The 23484-nt window shown below is 38.9% G+C and overlaps 1 protein-coding gene across 2 annotated transcripts in view; it reads left to right on the top strand.

The window, feature by feature from the left end:
• The window catches only part of KLF12 (KLF transcription factor 12), a 446968-nt gene that overhangs the window by 204188 nt on the left and 219296 nt on the right, over window positions 1–23484 (top strand). For both annotated transcript variants that reach the window (XM_007447097.1, XM_007447098.1), the window contains one exon: window positions 2295–2384. In XM_007447097.1, coding sequence (XP_007447159.1) covers window positions 2295–2384 — 90 coding nt within the window. The remainder of the gene's footprint in view (window positions 1–2294; window positions 2385–23484) is intronic.

Genomic DNA, 23484 nt, shown 5'->3' with positions numbered 1-23484 from the left:
AAAGAGAAATATTTGCCGGGCAAACTTCATTTCTTAAAAAAATGCTTGAAAATGTATTTAATTATTTCACTTTTACCTGAAACTGAAGTGTAACCCTGTCTTTAACACATCTAGAATTATTCCAGTACAACAACAACAAAAATTATAATGAAAACAGTGATATTTAAATGTACTAAATAGCATGTGAACCCAGTCAGCTTTTTATGATTTATCCGTTTTTAACTTCAAAGACTCTGGTTAGCTTGCATTTTTCTTTTTTTTTTTAAATGAATGGGTTGATCACAGCCAGCGAGGAAAACGGCTGACGTCTATCAGCTGTAAATTGGTACAAAGCACTAAAAGGGACATTAGCCTCTAATCAGATTCTAACAGTTCATTAAGCCTGCCTTTCCAGAATCGCTCTTTGTCTTTTCCCCTCCTTTGCGAGGCATCTTCTTCCCTTTCCATCTGGGCAAGACCTCCTCCGGGGTAGGAAGCAGTATCAACTCATCCTTCATTGTCTACCAACCAAACAGCCTACGGGAGGCTTTGTTAGGGTGGATTCCACGCTGCTGTGAAAGGCCTGGCAGTTGAGGGCTGCTGGCAGCAGGAAGGCTTTCCTGAGGTTGGGAGGTGGCAAACCAAGCTGGCTGCTTCCAAGCATGGAAGCAAGTGACACATTGGGATTTGAGGTCCATGCCTGATATGTAAACAACCCACCAGCCTCCGTGAAAGGATTTTAAACTTGGAACAAATGCACTGAGCTCACCAGTAACGACATAGTTCCTTCTGTTCTAAGCTATTAGGGTGCAAAAATCCCCCCAAAATATGGACAAGTCAAAAGCAAACATGTAAAAACAATCATGTATCCTGCCAGTTTTAATAATATTGTACATTTCTAAGAGAGGAACATGACAGTAATTTTTCTCCTTTTTATTACCTAACAGACTAGGTAGCATGGGATTTCTAAATGCTCATTAGTTAGCTCTAGCGTAAATTTGCTTTTTCTTCTTGCCGTTGATTTCTCTGAGCAAATATTTGTGATAAGAAGCCCCATACATTTTATTTCTCAGAGAATTTTTCTTAAACAAAAAGGAGAGTCAAGAAATGGGAGAAATAATTAGAGCTTCACTATACTGCACTCTGTTGGTATTATTTGGTAATAAAAACGTTTAATTTATGATGTGTTGAAGTGAGAGTTGTTTTTGTTTAACTGTCCGTTGGGGAGAAAAGCAACTCTATGAATGGCGAAAACCTGAAGGTTTAGAAGTGATACCTTCGTCACCATGTAGGCAGAACATTTAGAAATGTCTCTTTCTTTTAATAAGACCACCTTAGTGTCATGTGGTTACATTCTGTAACAGCAAAGACACTAGTCTAAAAACTCAGTCAAACTTAGTCATTTTAATTTCTTGGTTTAGTCAGTGTTTGAGGGTAAAGTTGGCATTCTCAACGTATTTCAAAGTATGAGCCTGATTTTGGCCTGAAGCAAGCACTGATGTGTGGCTTTCTGACTCCCTTCCTAGGTTGTTGACTTCAGAAAATCCCTGAAGCTGTGGAAATTAGTCAAAAAATAAGGCTGATTTAATCTTTTTATAGATGTTTGAAATTCTACTGAGCCACAATAGAAGTAAGGTTTTCCCTTCAAGAGGTGTTAAATGGAGCCAAACATGTACCGGAACAGAAATCATATTGTCGTTTATTCTTTGATTATGACCTCAGCTTAAGAATTCACTCTTAATCCAAGATTTATGTTAGTTGTTTTTAAAGGAGATGTTTGCCGTTGAAAGGTAGAAATTTTCATTTGATCAGATATACCATGATACTGGAATTCACTCTCCAGCATTATAGTATCCTGTATTTAAAGTTATTTCGACTTTGACAGTAGTATGAGAGTATATAAATTATTTTGATCTGTCTTTTCCTTTATGGATTTCTGTATACAGTACAACCTCCAGAGCTAAGGAAGAAAGAAACTTGCCTGGTATTTCCTTCCACAATTGCAAGTGTGATGAGTTATTCCGGCCCCGTATAAATTAACGTAAGGTTGCCTTACTCCAGTTTATTACCATCTGACCTCCAACCCAGGGGTCATAGCATCAGACTGATTAATTCAAGTTCTTGGTCATTATTTCAAATGAAAGTTCAGCGTGGGGGGATAATTGGCTATGCTGCTGTTCTCCTTTAATTATACTATATTGTTAAAAAATTAGGTCAGCAGTACTAAATGTACTACAGTGAAGGCAGACTCCACCAGCTGTCCTCTTCTGAATGCTTTATAGCTGAATTTCCCTCTCTCTCTTTTTTATTCTCAGAATATCAACACCTTTGAGAACAGAATGTTAATGCTTGATGGGATGCCGGCAGTCAGAGTCAAAACAGAGCTTTTGGAATCTGAACAAGGGGTAAGCATAAGTTTCCGACGATGCCCCACCCCCTCCTCTTTAAGAGAGTGGCAGTGTTTACCTCCAGAGTGTTGTAAGGTTTGCAGAACACTTCTGAGTTTTCACTTGCTTCAGCTCTTCTCTCTTGAGTAAAAATCATCTGAGACCATGGTTGATTCTCACCCATTTGCAACCTCAAATATTACTAACTTAGAAAACATAAGTTCTTGAATTTGGGAAGGCATAGTGACCACACGGCTTTATTTAAATTGGTGAATGTTTTGGAAAGCTAATTCAAATCCAACTCGAAGAGGAAGTATTAAAAAAAGAAGATGGGACTCTAACCTCAATGTCAAGATAGTTTGGTTCTTGCTAAGTTAGGAAATTACAGAGTACAGTTATGGGAATGTTACTGGTTTTGGATGGATTTCTCTTTTGACATTTGTTTTTACCCTTTTTTATAGTTGATAGTCAGTGAGTTTGAAAAGCACGTAAAAGCAAAAGAAAGCTTATTGAGCAATAATGTAGCCACATTGACAATTTATGGCTACTGAAAGTGTAAGGACTTAAGAACACAGCTAGATTTTTTAAAAAGGATGTGGGTGACTTTATAATTGTTAACATCTACAGCTTCACTAGAAAAAATCATAATCAGCGCGATGTGATTCCTTGCAGCACTGGCTGACCACCTTTTGTATTTAAGGGAGAAAGCACTGCCTACCTGTCTTACTAAAACAGCATCACAGAGGCAAGTACACGTGACCGCAAAAAGGACATCAATTAAATACATATTTAATCTTAATCTTATTTGTGTATCCCTTATTCAAAAAAACCAAAACAGAACATTAGCAGTGTTTTGTAATTGAGCAATCAAATTTAAGTGTTAATAAACTCTCACTCTTACAACAATCAGTACGCATGAGTTCCTCTGGGACCCGATTCAAGAGGTTAGGATACTGATGTACCAAAATTATTTTGTAATGAGGACACTCGAGGGCAGGGATCTCGATGGTTGCATTTAGAGGGTTCTCCAGTAACGTCCCCATTCCTGAGCACTATGTGGCAGGGTGTATGGCATCTCATAATATATTTCTCTTCCGTGTAAGTCAGTGTCTGAAACAGACCCCCATCACGTAGAGCATATCATTTCATCTTTATGTTCAGCGTAGACTGTGGTAGCTCTGAAATGCACATTGTGGAGTATGTCAACCGAGAACATAACCCCACAGTCTGCGTGACAGAATGACTGATTCACAGAGATTCAACCCCAAACTTAGGCAGTAGAGCATCATAAAAGAAAAGACTATGTGTTGGTTATTAATAATTGCTTGTTCATTGTAGACAAACCTTCAGAAAAAGTCGTGTGTTCACCTGGGTTTTCTAGCCTGACACTCATCAAGTTAAACTCTATATCCTCCAAACTAAGTAGTTCTTTACCTTTGTTTTTTTAACCAAACCACAGAAGGATGTGTTTTATTTCTTAGGAGTTCTGTTTTCTTAATCTAAATGCATTAGCATCAGTTTGATGAAATAAATTCCTACATACCCCGTGTTTAAGTTTAACAAAACATACAGACTGTAACATTCTTATTTGGAGAAGGCAGCCTGATGGAAAAGTGAAAACGGTATATTTCACAATGTCGCTTTTATTTCACAGTATGTTCTTCAACTTAAATAACAATAAATCTGTTCAAGTCGTACATGTTGGAGGGAGGCCAAAAAGTGCAGAAAACCAGTCAGAATGTGTTACCTGGGCTATTAGGCAAAGCCAGGATAGTGCATTGTTGTCACCAGTCCTGGGAATCTTTACGAACATCTAGGTACTTCTCTCTCCTTTACTGTCATTTTTTCAGTTTTAAGGTAAGGTTTGCATGAAAGATTTAAGTATACAAAAAACAAAAGCCAATATTCCCAGGGGTTTTACAGTGTGAATAAGAAACTCATGTCACATTATTTATAGGAAGTATTTTTCTGTCCTCAAATAGGGACAGGAAAAATTGTAGGTTCTAGGTTTTACTTAATGCCTGTTCATTAAAATCCGTTTTCTTGTGGATGGAGCTGATGTTGGTACTTTAACCCTAATTTAGAATGTGTGTGTTGGAGGGGAATAGAAACTTCGTCTATTCTTTTCCTTAGTCTCGTATATACTTTTCGTAAGTATATGACACGCAAACTTTTGCTCTCTTTTACAGCAAAGCTTTAAGAGAAGCAGACCACAGTGTTTAATGAAATGTATTATGATTTAATTATTTGTAGAATACAATTAATTTGTACTTAGTCATTTGTAATGCTTTAAATCAACTCTTCTTTAAACCGCTGAAATCTTGAATTTTAGTGAACTTTATTTTTGGTCCCTTTACTGGAGTTTTTTATTGGGGATGATGGGATGGGTGATAATACTGTGTAATTTCAGAATCTCAGAACTACTTTCAGATAAGGAGTGCTAAAATTCTGAAGATTTCTTGATTTCCGTCTTATAGAACTCTTTCCTCATTGAGTATTAAAGGCTGTTTGAAGTTTGATTCTTCATAAGAAAATGTGAACATATTGGTGACATTAAAATCATCACATGTGTGATTATGGGCTTTTGAAAAAGATGAGATGTTAGTTACAGTGAACAAAACATTATAGAAATGTATCTGTGCATCACAACAATGAATGGGAAAGCCTGAAGCTTGTGCATTAGTGGGATTCTGTAATCACTGTGGAAACCTAGTTTTGAGACTCTTCCATCAGCGTTAAGGGGAAAAAGAGTTAGTCTGCCTTTCAGGCTACAGGCAGTATTGTAAAGATCTGCTACTTTACATGCACCTCCTGTCTCGGGGCACCATGAAGGCATCTGCTCCTTCTCTCTTTCTTGTCATAAATAGTCCCTTAGGTCTTCGGCTGTCAGCTGGTCTCTGGATGTACCCCCTCCTCTCCAAGGAATTCAGGACTGGATGAGCACATTTCAGAGCTTAAAGAAAGACTGTGGAGCAGGCCGAGGTTGGCCACTCTGCTTTCTCTTCTCTGAAAAGTTCTGGCTGCCTTGCCTCTTCCTCTAAATAGTTCTGGAGTGTGTGTGTACGTGGTCCCATCTCTTTAATCAGATTATAAGCTCTCAGAGGGCAAGAACTGTTCCTTGTGTTTTTCTCGTAGTTCCTGGCACATGGTAAGTGCTCAGAAGATATGTCCTCTATTAAACTTGTCCAGGCATTGTAACTGGCATGGTGCAAAATATGAAACCAGTCAATAGCTACTTATAAACCTGCTCTGTCTACCTCATAGGGTTGTTGTGAACATAAAAATAAGAATTGGAGATGGTGGAAATAATAGATTCCCTTTGGTGGCAGTCTTCATCTTGTAGCCATGTGAACTGGATAGGTAAGAGTGGCTAATTGAGACGGTCTCTGTGTGCCTTACTTCTCTTTGGAACCCTTAGTTTTGTGGTATTGAAGTCGATCATTATTGCAGTCTCCTGAAATGTGACTTAAGTTTTCTTCAGCCTTCTTGGTAACACAGCGCATGCTACTACATGGTCCATGGCAAGGTCATGTGCTCTTGTGATGTACTTCAGGGGCACAGCGTGGAGTGGTGGAGTGACTTTGTCTGTGACCTTTGGTGCTTGTGTCCTGCTGTTATAAGAGCTTCTCAAATGTGCTCTCAGTCTTGGGATGTTCTAAGGTGTTATTAAGCCCAGGACTAAAGCAGGAAGAGGAATGCTAGAATTTGTAAACCCAGAGATAAGGCGGTGTGCAGAGAACAGGCACCACTTCAAAGACATAAAACGTGATTTTATTCATGGCCCTGCAGCTCTCTAGCTGGAACGGCATTGGGAAGGAACTGCCCATCTCCAGGCCTCTGTGTCTTCATCTGTGCAGTAGGGATGTTAGAGACGAGACCTTCCAAATTCAGTCTGATGGTCTTTGATTCGGTCACAGGCATGGAGTGAGAGAAAGCATTTCCAGTGATGAGTCTAAGAGTGATACTGCAGTGAAACTGCACAGACTTTAAAGTGAGACAGACCTGAGTTAAGATGCTTCCTCAGCCGTCTCTGTCCACTGGTTCCTCCTCACCTGGGAAGTGAAGCGAACCATCCAGCCTCACAAGGGCCTGACTGCATGTGGTGGGTGCTCAAGAAATGTTCTCCTTTTGAGGAAAAATAGGATTGTAAAGGGCCCCATTGCTTCACTTTCCATTGCTGCAGTTCTCATAGGTACTTAGTAGGGGTTTCAACATCTGCATTAATTTATAATCCTAAGAGAGGACTTCAGGTAAATCTTAAGCTCTGTTTTTTTATTTTAATTTTTATTTAAGCGTATCTGGAGAAACGTTGCAAATTCTGCTTAGATTTTATCATGTAAAAAAATAGAATGATGGGGCTTCCCTGGTGGCACAGTGGTTGAGAATCTGCCTGCCGATGCAGGGGACACGGGTTCGTGCCCCGGTCCGGGAAGATCCCACGTGCCGCGGAGCGGCTGGGCCCCTGCGCCATGGCCGCTGAGCCTGCGCGTCCGGAGCCTGTGCTCCGCAACAGGAGAGGCCACAACAGTGAGAGGCCCGCGTACAGCAAGAAAAAAAAAGAAAGAAATAGAATGATGAAGCCAGAAATCAGTTATTATTTTAACACAGAAGTGATACCGCTTGGTGTGATAAAGCTATTTGGCCATAATTTTTAAAAAAGGAGTCTGAGTTCACATACTTTAAAGACTTGTTGGTATATTTGCGGATGAAATAATCCGATGTCTGGGATTTGCTGCAAAATAAAAGGGGAGGGTGGAATGGATGGGGACAGAGATGCAGTAAGATTGGTCATGGTTCCATCATTACTGACGCTGGATGATGGGTGCAAGGGGGCTTAACTCTTCTGCCTAATCTTATACATGTTTGAAATTCTTTAAAGTAAAATGTTTAAAAAAGCTCTCTCAATAAAAATATGAAAAATACGTAGGCGTCAGAGGGAGATGGGAAAGAATCATTCCTCACTCAGTCACCCTCGCTCTTCGTGTTCTAAGGCCTGAGGGGTCTGTCACAGGGATGGAGCGGACCTGAGTCCCTCCTCCAACCACAAGGGTGTTGGAGCCCTTGGTTTCTCCTCCTCTCTCTCCTCTTGTAGAGGCAGGTGCCGTCCTGGTCTGCGGGCTTGTAGGCACAGGGAGGTGGCAGTAGCGTGGCTGAGAGAGAGAAGGAGATGGGATGTTCTGCCCATTTTAAGTGTTCCGAGCAGTTGGTAATTGGGTGATAGAAGACCCCTCTGTGTTACACTGTGGGAGACGGCCTAAGGTCGCTTTACCACAGCCCGGGAGCTGGGGAGGTGACAGGTATGGCAGTGGATAGGTATGGTTCCATGGCTTCCTAGCAGAAAATATCAGCCCTGGTCAGACCAGAGATCTCTGAGCGCTCTAATTTTAGAGGTAGGACAAAAGAGAATAATGGTTCTTTCCCCTGGAGGCTTGCAGTGCTTTTGCAAACCGGCCAGTAGGACATTCATAGCAAGGTGTTGAAGACATTTCTGTATCAAGGAGAAGTATTGCCCTTAAGGCGACTATATTGTCACGTCCTTAAGAGCAGAGCTGATGCTTTTTGTTTCTCGTTATTCCTCATCCTCGCAGCGCAGGGAGCTGATGCTTAGGCAGAGCTCAACAAAGAGCGATCAATTCAGATGCTCTTGATTGTAAGTGGGAGCCAGTGTCAACGGCAGAATTGAGATTTCGAGACAGGTGCCATTTTGGAAAAGCCGCCAATCCTTAGGTTTGATAAACAAAGAGAAACAGGTGCAAGTGTTGTAGCTGAACCTACATGTGTGCTATGCAGTGCTGATTGGAGACAGGCAGTTACATTAAAATTCAGTGTCTTTAGAGAAAAAAAACTCCACAACACGTCTAACTTCTTTTTCCCCAGTAAACCACTATGTTTAACTTAACATAGAAGATTTAATATACATTAGTGTGTCAAGGCTTAGTAAGACAGTGTTACTTTAATGACTCTCAGAAGAGCACGAGAAGGCATTATAAAAATGCCACTTGCATTTCCCTTCCACAGTGCCTCATTATTACCCCCTCTACTGTGGGAACAGGGGCCAGCATAGCTAGTAAGTCAGTAGGATTATCTTAGACATGTTGCTTATCACTTAGTATTCTCTGATGACCCACTGCTTGAGATCTTTTGATCTGTAGTCCAGTCTTTGCATGTCACTACCTGGCTTCAAAGAAAAGCATACACAGAAGCTGTGTTATTGCTAATACAAGAAGACCATTATTTTTTTTAAAAGCAGGAAAAAATATCTGCACTTGCAAAACTCATATTTTAGGGAAGAGCTGTCCTCCTGTATAGGAGCAGAGTTGGACTGATTTTAATAATGTCAGAATGGCCGGTAAATGTATTAATAGAAAGAATTGAAAATCAATGAGCTGTGATAGTAATTACAGATAGTACCCAAGGGAAATATAGCAGGCAGCCAGATCCTTTCCCTCAGGGCCTGCCCTGGGCAAAGCTATGAAGCTGATAATTCTGCCCTCCTTCTTTCCCATTAGCACTGTACTTTCTCCTTCAACTTCATTCCCTTCCGCCTGCCATCCAGACACCCTTGGCCCTTTGTGCAGTGTTAGTTCTTGGTATCCACAGATGACCGGTTCTAACTGCAGTCGTATTAATTGAGGAGAATGTGAAATGCTATTCTTTCCAAGCATTATTTGCATTTGCACAGGGTCAGTGCTTTGTAAAAAGGAACATTTTTTAAAAGAAATTTCATGCTCTGAGTAATTTTGATTTGGGGGAAATTAACCTTTCCAAAATATTTCAGCTTATGAACGATCGTGTTCTCCTTCATGTACTATTCCTTGTAGTAGAATCAGGAAAAAAAAATCTGGAGCACGAGGTGTATATTTCTCTATATCTAGGTGTGTTTTCTTATACTAATATTTATATACTGATTCACAGTCTATAAAGTGCCTCACAAAAATATCTTATGTAGCCCTTGGAGGACTTTCTGCTCCTGACTGTTAGGGATTAACTGCTGTGGGTATCAACCTCCCACCATTAAACACTAGAAAACCAGACAAAATACATGAAATGTTTTTCACATACTGGACAATAGGCTGTTAAGGACTGTGATCCTTGGGACGTGCGACGAGAAAGGGGGTGATGCTACTGTTGCCTCAACCTCCTGCCTGGAGGCAGACAGGGAGGGCGGACCCAGAGAAGGTCTAACAGTCACACCGAGCTAGGCAGGCAGGGCTTGGAATTTGGAGAGGTCAAGGCAATTAATTTTTAAAGAGAACAATAACAGAGAGGATGGGGTTGTACAAAGAGAGGGCTCTGGGGATCTTCAAACTGGTCCCTTTAAGGGTTTTGCTAAGTAATGATCTGCCTGTGTGAGGAGGAAGGCAAGGAAAGAACAAGGATGGCAACGGGTGGAACGATTCTTGGATTTCACATAAAATTCACAGAAACCATATGGGAGAGACCTCTTCATACATGGGCATTTGGTAGAGGTCTCAGAAGGGCCACAGCTTAGTAATAGTGCTGAATTAGTTCCATAATAGTCTGGTCTGGACCTTTCCATGACAGAAAGGATCAGACTCATCTGCAGGTTACTTAGTTGTGCCAGAACAAAATCCAACAGTCTCAAAGGAAGACAGATCTAGCCTTCAATAATGTAAAAGTAACAATGTCTTGGCATTTGATCAAAATTGATCATATAGAAAAAATATTTTAAAAACTGAACAGAGTCTCAGTGACCTGTGGAACAATCCCAAGTTGCCTAATATATGTACAATTGGACTCTCAGGAGGAGGGGAGGCCAGAAAAAATATTTGAACAAAGAAATGGCTGGACATGATCGAAACGTGATGAAAACTATAAAACCCACAAATCCAAGTTCAGCCCCAAGCAAAAGAAATCACGCCAAAGCATATAATAATCAAATTGCTGAAAACAGGTAATGAAGAGTAGTCTTAACAGCAGCCAGGGGAGAAGGAGGAAATATACCTGCCATACAGTGGAACAAAAATCAGACTTCTTATCAGACACCATTCAGGGCAGAAGAAAGAACTTCCTTAGGTAGCGGTAAAAGGACACCAGGTAGGAATTTGGATCAACACAAGGAAATGAAGAGAGCACTCAAAATGGCAAATACCTAGGCAAATATAAAAGATTAAAAGAAATTTTAGAAGAAAATTGCTCAAAGCAAACATAATAACAATACATTATAACATATATTGAAGGGAAATGAGTAACTGCAGTAGCACAGAAATGGGAGGATGGAAGGAAGGATACTGCTGTGTGTGTGAAGAGTTGTGGTATCATTTGATGGTAGTCTGTGTTAAGTTAAAGGTGTAACGCTGTAAATCCTGGAGCAACCCCCCTACACACACACACACACACACACACACACACACACACACACACACAACCAGATGGTAGCTAATAAATCAATGGTAGAGATGAATTGGAAACATTTGAAAAGGTACTCAACTGTAGTTAAAAGAAAAGAGGAAAAATGAACAAAGAACAGATAGGAGAAATAGAAAACAAATAGCAGGGTAGTGCATTTAAACACAACACCCTGACTATTGTGTGAAATGCACGTGGTTTCAGCACTTCATCTAAAAGACAGATTGTCAGATTGGAAATAAAAGTAAGACCCAACTACATGCTATCTACAGGAAACTCCCTTTAAAGATACAGATAGGTTAAAAGGAAAAAGAATCAAGAGTAGTCAAAATTATGAAACAGAAAATGGAATGGTGGTTGTTAGGTGTTAGGTGGAGGTGGACATGGGGAGTAGTTTGATGAGGAGAGAGTTTCCATTCTGTGAGATGAAAAAACTGTAGAGCTCTGTTACAACAACAATGTGAATGCAGTTGACACTACTGAACTGCACAGATAAAAATGGTTAAGAGGGTAAATTTTATAGTATGTATTCATTACCACAATGAAAAAAAAAAACATTTAAAACCCCAGGGAGCTGATGTTTACAATTGTCCAAGAGACACTTTATAGTATGGATTACTAAACTGAATGGCTGAAGGAGAACTTCAGCAGAAATTGCTTCAGGTAGTTCAAATGGGAAGTGACTTTTAAAAAAATCTGTTTGTTACAGCAGCAACTATGTGTGAGTAAATGGCCCTATTTTTACTTAAAACGGCCACTTCTTAAATGCATGTTGGCTTTGACAACACCCTTCCTCTGACTCTGGAGAAAGAAGTTTTATATGAAAAGTGAGGTTACAGTTGAGGAACCAGGCAGGGGTTGTTCTGAGTGCCAAGCCTCTGAGCAGCTGAACATTTAAGTATAGCTTGTATTCAGCCCTCCGTATCTGGCGTTCCTCCATATCTGTGTTCTGCATCCGCAGATTCAAGCAGGGTGGATCATGTAGTATTTACCGTTGAAAACAGTTGATGCGGAAGAGGACTCATGCTGTTCCAGAGTCAGCTGTGTCTGTGTTTTGTCATCCCAGTCCTGTAGATTGCGGGTCCTGTCGATCATCCAGATCAGAAACATAATTCTTATGTCTGGTAACATTTTTATCATTGAAAAATTCAACTATATAAAAAACCCATCGAGAAAAAAATAAAAGGCATGATCACACTACCTTGAAATAAAAGCTGTTAATAGTTTAGAATTTTTTCTTCCAGGAAATTAATAATTCTGTAATAGACATTCTTTTAAACAAACAAAAAGTAGAAGGATAGGAAAAGATGCATCATGTATACACCAAATAATTACAAAAATACAAAACTGCAGTGCCTGTATTATTATTAGAGAAAATAGACTTAGGGACAAGGGGAACCAGAGATAAAATAAAACATCTCATAAGATAAGAGAGTCAATTCATTGACAGAGAGTCAATTCAACAATCCAAGTTGCTTTTTTACCTTAGTAAACCCTTGAGTCAATATAATAGTAGCCCTGTTAGTCATTAAAATTGCAGAGATATTGTACGTCCAAGGTCATATCACCAGTAAGTAACGGGCATGTAACTGGAGTTCATGTATTCTGAATCAGAATCTTTTCATATTGCAAGCTGTCCTTGACAGTATTATAACTAGTCATCACATTGGAAATGATCTGACTTCAAATAATTTCCACTACAATATTAATGTTTAAGAAAAATTTTAGATCTTATGAAAAGTTTTAATTCAGTACTCCAATAAATGCAGATTTACCAACAGAGGTTCAATGCCCAGTGCACACAGTAGCATGAAATAAATATGAACTCTTGGAATCTCTCTTTTACCTTAATTACATAGGATTAAAAAATATTTTACTACTTAGTGTATGTTTGTTATAATATAAAATAATGTTTTCAAAAATTTAATAGTAAGTAAAAATGTGCAAAAATACTCCCTGCTCATCACATTGGCAAAATTTTATTTCACTGTGTGTCTATCAATTTTAGAAATCAATAAATTGAGCAGAGCTGACAGCACATATTAGATGCACCTTCTAGAAAACTCTGTCTCTCTGTCATAGTATTTTGAGAACCCAGAATTTCATAAATATGTAACATCAGGATGTCAACAGTTGTTTTTTTTTTCATTGCTTTACAAATTATGTCAGGGTCATCACTGAGGAAAATATATACTTTGCCACTAAGGCACATTCGACCTGGTGATAATTTTGATCAATTTAACGTCTTGCTGAATGGTCGTGTCTGTGGCCTGTGGGAAAATGAATTTGTCTCTAATCTGCTGGTCAGTCCTTTTTCTTCTCTTAAGGGCATATTGTCCGAGGATTTTCTTAACGAAGAAATATGTACTTCTCGTCAGTCATAAATGAGCTGTGAAGTTCAGATGACTCATAGTCTCCATGACCAATTCCATTTCCAATTTTAATTTCACTGGTATGCTCTTGTCATGACTAATTATATCTTTTTCAATAAAGCCATGCAGATAATGATTGAGATTATTTAGTCTTAAAGCCTATATCTGCTGAACAAGACAATCTTATTGTTCTTTACAATTAAGATAAAGAATGTACTGTTCTTAGGTTCGTTTTTTAAAGACCTCAGTTATATACTTTTATTACCTTCAGATTGAAAGAAATTAATACAACTGTGGGTTTAAAATCTGCAACCTCCCTTGGCTAAGTCAATTATAACAGGGTAGTAGAATAACTCTCTTGGGTCACTTCAAGTGATAAATTTCATGTAAAGATGAGTATTCAAACCATTTACAAATGAATCATCAATATATTACTCTATTTACTGAAAAAAATAAACAGGCAAAGTGTTTGAGGTGAAGTATTTTCTATGAACAATGCAGCGGCTACTGGCACCTTTTAGGGACCTGACAGTCTGGACATTATTTTCCCACCCATACGTATGACCTTCTCAGGTATAAGATCATATATTTTTTTTCCCCCAGTGAATATTGTACTTACTAAAAATTTATATATCTTGCTGAAAATTTCTTCAGTCTTTACCATCAACTATTTTGCAAAGGAACGTGATTTTCATACCCATCATCATTATTAATATGGTAAATAAATACCCATGATATGACAAAACCCTTAATGTCCATTGTTTTATCGAGTCATAAAATAGATGTAGAGACAGTTATCTCTTTCCATTCACCTTGCGTGACTGTATACCCTCAATTTGCTCTCATTTCCCTCCCACCAAATTTTATTTGCCACAGTGACTTCTGATTTCCACGTTGACGTTCCATAAATATGTGAAAGTGGAGATTTTGCCTTTGTCCTCTTTGGATTATTGTTCTTGGGGTATATTCACATTTCTGTGCAGTGTTTTTGAATGCCTGAAATGTTTCTGAGAAGGATGTGAAACATTTTCCTATATTTAAATTCAGGTGTAATAAAGGGTATAGAGTTCAGCTAGGTTAATGAAATTATATACATAACGCTCTTGGAATTGTTATTGTTAAGTCTGAATTTCTCCTTAATTTCATTATGTAAAGTACGTTGCATATGTAAATTAAAATACATGTTCATTTATTCACATGGATTTTGGTGATGCTCCAAAGTCACACTGTTTCATATGACACCATTATCAATTAAAAAATGGAACTGTCATTTATGTTTACACAAGAGAAATAATATATATTGTGTTATTAATACCTGCCTTTATGCGTAATTCACATTTAAAAATAAATCTTTAGTTCTGTATTCTTGAATTTTACTCTGAAACACTATATCTTATTGTATGCAGCTAACTTTCCTTAAAGAACAAGAAACAATTGTTACTGTAGAAAGCACTTGAAATTTTATTCAGAAACATTATGTGGCCATGATAGTTAAAGAGGAGTAGTGGTTTAAAAATAACTTTCTATTTTGTAAAACAAAACTAAACTAACTCTTTTCTAGTGAATATTTATAAAGTATTTTATTTCAAACTCCTCTTTCCACAAAGACAAAGTTATATTGCCACCATTCAAAATCTCCATTGTCTTGGAAAATGTTTCTTCTACAGAAGTATAGGAGAACTGTAAGAGGCAAAAATAGTACATGCTGTGGAATGTGACCAGTTTCCTAAATTAGTATCTTTTGCTTTTTCGTATAGGAAAAATGATACATATTGTTATGCTGTAACATTCTGAAATCACTGGGGGAAAGCAGTCACCAAGTAGTTGGTATTATTAGTTTTTTAATTTCATGAGTTATTGTCTTTATGTCTTGTGAAATGTCTTGCTATTATAAGAGACCTATGGCCTTTGTTAGAAAAGAGTAAATTGTTCCCAAATGAAATGAAGTTTTACCTACATGATCTGACTCTCCTTTATGTAGCTGGCATTATTCACGAAAACTTCTCAGCCTGCCCATTAGCAGAGTGTGTAGTGGCCCTTTGTGATTGCCTGACATCTTTTGTTTATCATCTTGACTTCCTGTTAGCTTCCCATATTGTGATTCCAATTCCCCTGATAGAATCTTTAAAAATAGCAAAAACACAACCAAAACACCCTGCAGTTCCTAGACTCTCTTGCAGCTACGACTTGTTGCCAGTGAGTTGCACCACCCACTAGAGGGCTACGAGAAGGAGGCAGTGCAAGGCTGATGCTCTTTGAGTGAGTGCAGTGGCAAGAACTTCCGGCTTTGGGGGGAGCTTGTAACAGACTTTTTGGCATCAGATGCTGGAGGACAGTAGTTGTGGAATTTTCACTGGAGGAGACCTGAGGTGTGATTGGGCTTTCTTCCACCCACATTGTTCCTGGCTAAGTAGTATTTAAGCCTGGTTCTCTGACGTACCAGAAGATTTTATGAACTGATATTTTAAAAAATATATTTCTCTCCACTGAAACTACTCCGAGTGGGTTCTGTTTACAGCTGATACAATGAGGTCTACTCACTTTCCTGCTTAAATATTTTGGGACTTACCTTGGTGACTCTCTATGGTTAAGTGTGTGGGCTCTAGAGCCAGACTGGCTGTACTTATGTCCTGTCTCTAACATTTTTTTCTGTGACCTGAGCAAGCTACTTAAATCTCTGTCTTATTTTCTTCATCTGTAGAATGGGGATTATAAGAGTACGTACCTACTGGAGTTTTGGGGAAGATAAAGGAGTTAATGTATATTATATCCATTTGCTGCCAGCTGTTGCTTCAACCTAATACCGTCTCTGTTCCTGTAGTTTGTTTAGGTCATGGTTATCCTCCAAGTCCCAGGACAAAAATCTCTCTTCCATAGCATTCCCATTGATCTCTCTCTTCTCTGCACTTTTATTGAATCTATCTGTAGTCACTACCCACCCAATTCAGCACTTAATTGAGCTCAAATTGCATGATGCATATTAACTCTCAGCTTGATTTCAAGCACATTTATTTGTTAATTCAGTCTCAGAACAATCATTTATGGTGCTGGTTGTTAGGGATCAAGGTGTATAACCTGACTTGAAAGAGCCCCATGGTTTATGAGGAAGATGATCCTAGTATTAAATTTCCCCAAAAGACTAGTTGTGGAGGGTGCCATTTACGTGTACTTCTGAGGGCCTGGTCCTTTATATCATCTCGTCTCACATTCCTGGTTGTCCACAGTGATCATCTCCACTTCACCAGCGAGGGCAGAGTAAAAGAGGTATAATTCATCCCTTTGTTTGGACAACAGAACTCTGTTACTTGTACTATGAAGGAAGGATGCTGGTGTAGTACTGATTTGCGGGGTGACCCATGCTCTTTGGGCCTCTCCCACTCTTAGCTGACCTACTGGCTTCTCTCCTTCTCTTCCCCACCTTCTCATTTATGTTATTCCCCACTTTTGCTGTGGTACTGGGTTTTCAAGCCTGTTTGGCTGTGCCAGAATTCATTGAGATAAATTTGCAATTATTGATACTCATTCACATAAAAGCTGTGTTATAGTTAAGTGGTTAGAGGTTTGAGTTTCATGCTTCACACCCTTTCAAATTCTTTATGCCATTTCATTTATCCAGTACGATTTCATTATAATTCTGTGTAACACTTTGGGAATCATCTATGGGATTGCCTTGGGCCCCTTATTTTTATGGACCCAGAGTACTGCTCTGTCATGTTCTCATCTGGAGTCTTAAAATGGTGTGAGTGTGATTCTAGAGACACTCCTTTTTACTGAAATCATACAGTACTATAGATGTGCAGTGAATTTAGGCTGATTCCGCATAGCTACAATTACTTGGGTGATTCAAGCAGAGAAACCACATGCGCTTGAAACCGAACCATTTGTTGTGTCTTTCATGAGTTAGAGTGATTTAGTCTGATTAGTTTTGCAACACCTTTGGTTCTCAGTTATTTATTTATTCATTCATTAAAAAAAAATACTGGGGGAGGGCACTGAGTAGATATACCTGGGAGAACCCTGAAAATATGAAGTTAACGTGTATATATGAAGTTTTAGGAGATTACACTTTGTTATGTACTGATGTACTTTGCTGTTTAACGAGCTGGTCATGCTATCTCTGCTTACCACTTCACATCTGTGAATGTCCTTTTCATGCTTCAGATGTCTGTATCAATTCAGTGAGAAGGTCCCATAGGAAGAGCTTTGCAATCACCATTTTTCACAATGGAAAACTGAGAAATTAAGTTGGAGCAGTGTGGCTTGTTAATCCCAAGGGATGGCCAGAAATTGCAGGGCTCTTGTATGACACTGATGGTGAGATTGTGAGCCGCGTTGAGTTGGTGGGAGGTTACGTCAGTCTCTGGAGTCAGAAGGCTAGGGCACGGAAAGCAGCATTTTTCAAAGCGTGGTCTGCTGCCCATGGCTTCAAAGCCTCCTGTGTTCCTACCCCAGACCTACCAAATCAGAATCTCTGGAAATAGGAAAAAAACAACCTGGGTGTTCAGCCGATTCCCCAGGTGATTGTTATGCTTTTTTTTATAGCCTTTAGAGAACCGCTGATACAGAGTGAGGTAATAGGGTCTCTGGTTCATTAGACTACTTGTGACTATGACTTCTGAGGTGCTACCATCTAAATCACAGAACCACCCTTTGTCTTGGAGCGAAGGAAGGCCTCAGATGGTTGCTGCGACCCTCTGGGAAAGTCTGCCTGGCTGATGCACTGGGTTTGTTAGAGAAGCCAGTGAGTGGGTGTTGCAGTCTGGAGGCAGCTTAGGAATTTTTAATACCTGAAATTGATTAGTGGATGCATGTAAACTCTGAATGGCACGGATGATTCCTTTAAAACTCAGTGAGGGTTGTGAGGACGTTGCATAAGAAGTATAGTGAGCAGGATATGGTTAGTTCTGGGCCCACTTTCTCCAGCAGCCTTTGAGTTCCTGTGGAGCCCAGTGAATTCCCACTGTCAGGTTCCAGCACTGTATTTTCAAGTTGTAAAAGCCAACTACCGTTGAATTGTGGGAAATGCACTTAACTCACATTTCAGGCATTGACATTTTATTTTACATCTTCTCTACTAAGAGAGTGAATGACTCATTTGGAAGTTAAAAAATATTTGAACTTTTAAAAATATTGATTTTATAAGTGCCATAACTTAGAAGAGGAGGCATGAAAATTGGCATTTAAATGATGTCTCCAAAGATTCCACCTCTTTTGGACAGAATGAGTGAAGCTGCAGTGTCAGATTCTGAATTCACCCCTGAGAGCCTGGTGGTGGGGGCTGCAGAGGCTGAGGGGCTTCACATAAAGCCACCCTGCAGAGGGGCCATGGGTTAATATTCACTCTGTGCTCTCCAGGCCAGTCAGGAGCCCCAGCACATGATTTTTCTAGGGTAAATTTTTCTAGTTACTCATGTGAATAGGTGTCTTTTTCTGAATTTTTTTCTCAAACAACAAAGGGCTTTGGGGTTAGCCGAGGTCTTGCACAATACTTACGATAATGCATGAAGTAGGTTCTTGACAAATGTTTCTTTCGTTTTATTTTATTGAGCCTGACTAGAAGTCTGAGATTCTGTGTTTATGTTCCTGTGACACGGTTTTTGAGGTTTTGCTGTGTAGAAGCCTGATTCTGTCACCTCTGACATGGATGGTCCAAGGGTCCGCCTTTCTCTTGGCTGTAAGAAGAGATGGATCGCATCCCCCTGACCTGAACAAATAAATGAACAAATTTTATCAAGTCTTAAAAGATCCATGTCACACTATTCCCCTCTCTCCCTTTGCCTCTCATTTCCTAAAATCCAGTCTCTGATGTCCCTTTGGCAGTGCAGTTTATCTGCCTTTGTCAGTCCTTAGCAATCAGAGATGAGTGTAGGTGACAGTTGAATGTTAGCATGAGAATCAACACAAGTACCCCGGTGTCTGTTTTTTTAAGTTGACGTTTTGTTTTTTCAAGATGGAAAATAATTGTCTCATACATACTGTGTGTGTGTGTGTGTGTGTGTGTGTGTGTGTGAGAGAGAGAGAGAGAGAGAGAGAGAGAGAGACAGACAGACAGACAGAGAAGTCTAGGACACCTTAGCTAAGGGAAGGGAGAATAATGACATTTATTTAAATAGTCATGGTTTCAGAAAAATCTGCCAGAACTACTGAGAACATGGTAGTTTTAACTTTTCTGAATAATAGAAATAATATTGATAGTAATAGCTTAATTCTCTATTTTCCTTTTTCTTTTAATACCTGGCAGGTGACTTTTTGTTTAGCCGCAGTAGAACAACCCTGACTTGTGAACACTCTTTGGAGACGTGTGATAACTGGTGAACTATTTCTCTTGTTGGCAAAACAGCAGCAGTCACTTATAATTTCTATCACTGCTATTAAGTCTGGCTGAAACAATCTTGAGGTGAGAACAGTACTGCTGTTGTCTGGAGTTTTTAGGAAAATTGGAATCATTGAAGAAAAACCTGGCGAAGCCTTTGTTAATCAAATGTCTCAAAACTTTTCGCACAGTAGGCTACCTGCTTGATTTTTCTGGGTGTTTTCCATGGATACAGAGATGTTAAGCTCATCTTCAGACCTGTAGTGAACTTGAAATACACAAATAATCTATTATGACACCAAGAGAGTACCTGTAGGGTTTCCAGCATAGCCCATTGAAGAGGGAGGGAAAAAAAAGGCAAACAGAGCTTTGACCCTCAATTCATATGTAAAATCTTTAAGGCAAAGACAAGAATCAAGTAATTTTCAGTATATATAGAATATGAAGACTTTGCTCCTTGGAGGTAATGTCAATATAAATGGAAAACAATTCAGTTGAAACTAGACAATAAATTCATTCAGTTAAATGGAAAGTAGGTGCCAAAAAACATCATCCAATAGTAGAAATTAGATTATTTGTACTGCTCGAAGCATAGGACTTCCCTATGAAAAAAAAAAAAAAGAGATTTTGTGCAGTGTTATTTATTGGTCCTGCAAGCGCACAATAGCACGTCCACAGATTCCGAAGCTCCTGTTTTCTTTATAACTTTTGGGTGTGGTAATAGAGTTTTAATATTTCTTTTGATCAATATATGAAGAGGATTCTTCCTTTCACCTGAAAGTAGGGTACGGAAGATAACTGAAATAATTTCAAAAGACATGGTATCCAGAAAGCTTACCACATGGCTCTTCAATACGTGTGCTATTTATTTACTCCATAAGGGAGGTACCTTTAAAATACTTGAGTTACTCTAACACTAATCAAGCTAAAAATAAATTGAGTTTATCTTAGGAGATATTATTGAATTGACAGGGCAGGTGAGACCAGTGTTTATTAAGATATTTGTTTTAGTCTTTTAACGTGTATGATTACATTTGATTCTTACAGTGACATCTTCAGTTGAGGAAAGCAAGTCTCCGAATGTATAAGTGTCCCTTCCAGCATCAAATCTTAGGAGTGTTCTTTCAACTACACACAGAAAATGAAAAAGTGCTATCTTATGTTTGTTCTCTGATAGACATGTAAGGTAGGGAAACATAATGTGTAAGTATCCATTGCCTCCCCTTTTTGCCAGCTTCTTTTTTGTTGTGGGCCTTTGTAATACAAAATCTGGATAAGCAGAGAAAGAGGACTTTTGGGGGGTGTGGGTAGAAGAGATAGAACAGGGAAACCAGCATGCTTTCATTTATTCTGGAAAGGTCAGAGCATTGTTGCTGAGGGAGAGAATAATTGATTTTGAAAGCGTGTGCAGAGATCAGGGTAGGGAGATGGGGCATAAGAGCCAAGAAGAAAGCTTTGGTGAGTTTGGATAGAGAGTTAAAAAGTAATGGGCAGGGAGGGATAGATCTGCCAAGTGTTTCATTTTTTGAAAATGGAGGAAAGGGCATTTTGCTTGTTTGTGTATTATGATCACATTTTAACTTTTAATTTTTTGTCCAGAGACTTGACTACGCATCTAACTTGTTTATTGAATATCGGCTTGGAATTTCCTTAAAGAGCAGATTGCCATGCCTGGCCCATGCAGGCATGGGCCACCCACCTCCACATGGGTTACAATGTATATTTAAAAGTAAACGCACACATGTCCACACACACACTCATACACACTACATATATACATGTATGTATATAGTTATACATATGTAAATATATGTTATATATTTACGCATACACACAGAAAATACAAATATATATGTGTACATATTTGTATATGTATTGATTTATTGAATATTTATATAACTTATAGTTATTTTACACATCACATAAATAAATTCGTATGCACAAACACCAAACTCTTCTCACAGTATTGGCAGTGTTGTATTGTTTAGAACAGGCTTTTCAACTTACTTTACATTTTTCCAAATTTGAAGGGGAAAAGGTGCCAACATTGGAGCCCCTGATAGGAGATGGAGAAGACGCTGACAGTGAAAACCCTCAGTGGAATCCGGGATAACTGCTGCTTCTGGCTGGACTTCCTTTCTTGCCATATAGTGAGAAAAATTAGGGGAGAAAGATTTGTAAGAGATAAAGCATTGGGAGTAGCAATCAGCTTGGATGTCTCTCACATGAAGTTTGAGAATCTAAGGATACAACAAAGTCAGTTGGAGGGCGACCCTGATGTACCAGAATACGCCTCATATGAGGAATGAAAACATTTGCTTTTCAACATTGCAAATCCTTGGGGAGTTATTTTGCTTTTCATGGTGTGTTGATTATAATACCCAGAATTCGGGATGCATTCAAATGGGATGCTAAGGATTAATTCATGACAGCATGGTGTATTATGTTAATATCGATAATGTAGTTAGAAATTGAAGATTAGTAAAATGCAACAATAAAATAAGCAGGGTCATTTGACCCATTAGGACAAACTGCAGAGTAATGTAGCCAATTTTTATTTGTTGAGGGAATTTTAAATGTTTATGCAATGTAGGCAAAAAAAAAAAAAAAAAGGTTCATTTAATTTTCTATCTACGCTGTTCTGTTGATGGATTTAGGATTTAGAGAAAGACAGCTTTCTTCCGTATGTCAAGATAAGCAAAGTGGCTCAAATTTTAGTTAGGAGCTCCCTGCATTAGAATTCTTGAAAAAACACCAGGACTTATTCTTTGGGTTCTGTATCAATTTTGAGGGATTTTAAAGCGACCGTTTGGCATCTGGGGGCCTCCTTCAGCCTGGGCCGCACTCCTGGGGTAGTTAACAAGGACTTCCGTTGGCTCTCGAAGCCCAGTGTAAGACCTGCTCTGTGAGTTACTACCCACAGTTTGATCGCAGGGCACCCATTTTGCTTGTGGCATTTGGCGGGTGTTCTCCAGAATCTGACTGGTTTTCAGAAGAGTCAAGTCGACCATCCATTCAGAGGTAATGGCGTGTTTCCGACCTTCAGGACTTTGGCAGCACAACTCTAAACAGAGGAATTAAGAGTAAATTAGGCAACATTAAAGAGTCTAATAGGAGTAGGGTTTAGAGCACATCAGCGGAAAAGTTCAATAGCAAATAGGGTTCCCTTAACAATTCTGAGGTTCTGGCAGGAGAAATCCAGTGTCTAGCCAAACTCAGCATCAGGTGGTAGGAAACAAGTCCTTGATGAATATAATTCTTTTACTGGCAGTCTTTCTTTTTTTCTCGTTTTGATTGTTAAGTAGCTCTCTAAAGGTTCTCTTTGCATTGGGTAAAGGGCTTAAATCTGAACAAGCTTGGATTCTATGTAGTTCATATCACAGGGTCTGTGTTTGTTCCTTTTGTTATCAAGTATTAAAATGTGTCAAGTATTGGGACTTCCCTGGCAGTCCAGTGGTTAAGATTTCGCCTTCCAGTGTAGAGGGCACGGGTTTGATTTACTGGTGGAGGAGCTCAGATCCCAAGTGGCCAAAAAACTGAAACATAAAAAGAAAACAGAAGCAATCTTTTAACAAATTCAATAAAGACTTTAAAAATGGTCTGCATCAAAAAAATCTTTTAAAAATGTATGGAGTATTGAAAGTATTAATATAGTCCTGTGTAAGAACTCTTGTGTAGTACAAAGGGATGAGATGAGAAATGTGCCTTAAGTTGGTAGACATTTATGTAGCTCGTCTACATCATAGAGGGGAGAATTAGGCTTTTCTAGGAGCAATTTAAGAGAGAGAGAGAGCAGTAGAAATACTGTAGACTGAATGTAGACATTCCAGTGATGGAATTTCAGGGTAGAAACATATTGCCATGGAAACAAAGATTTGAGTAGGAGGAGGAAGAGGTAAGGATTGCAGAGGGAAGTATGTTTGGAAAAACTGAAGTAAGGAAAGATAAGTTTTCAGTTTAACGCACTTATAATTGTTTGCCAAGTCAGCACTCGCTTTTGTACTGCCCACCTGGTCCTTTTCACTCACAGTCTTGTATGTAAAAAAAAAAAAAAAAAAAAAAT

This window comes from Lipotes vexillifer, unplaced genomic scaffold (assembly GCF_000442215.2).
Source record: "Lipotes vexillifer unplaced genomic scaffold, Lipotes_vexillifer_v1.1 scaffold1491, whole genome shotgun sequence".
NCBI lineage: Eukaryota > Metazoa > Chordata > Mammalia > Artiodactyla > Lipotidae > Lipotes > Lipotes vexillifer.
Note: the sequence above shows the minus strand (reverse complement) of the source record. Positions and strands in the feature narration are given on the sequence as shown.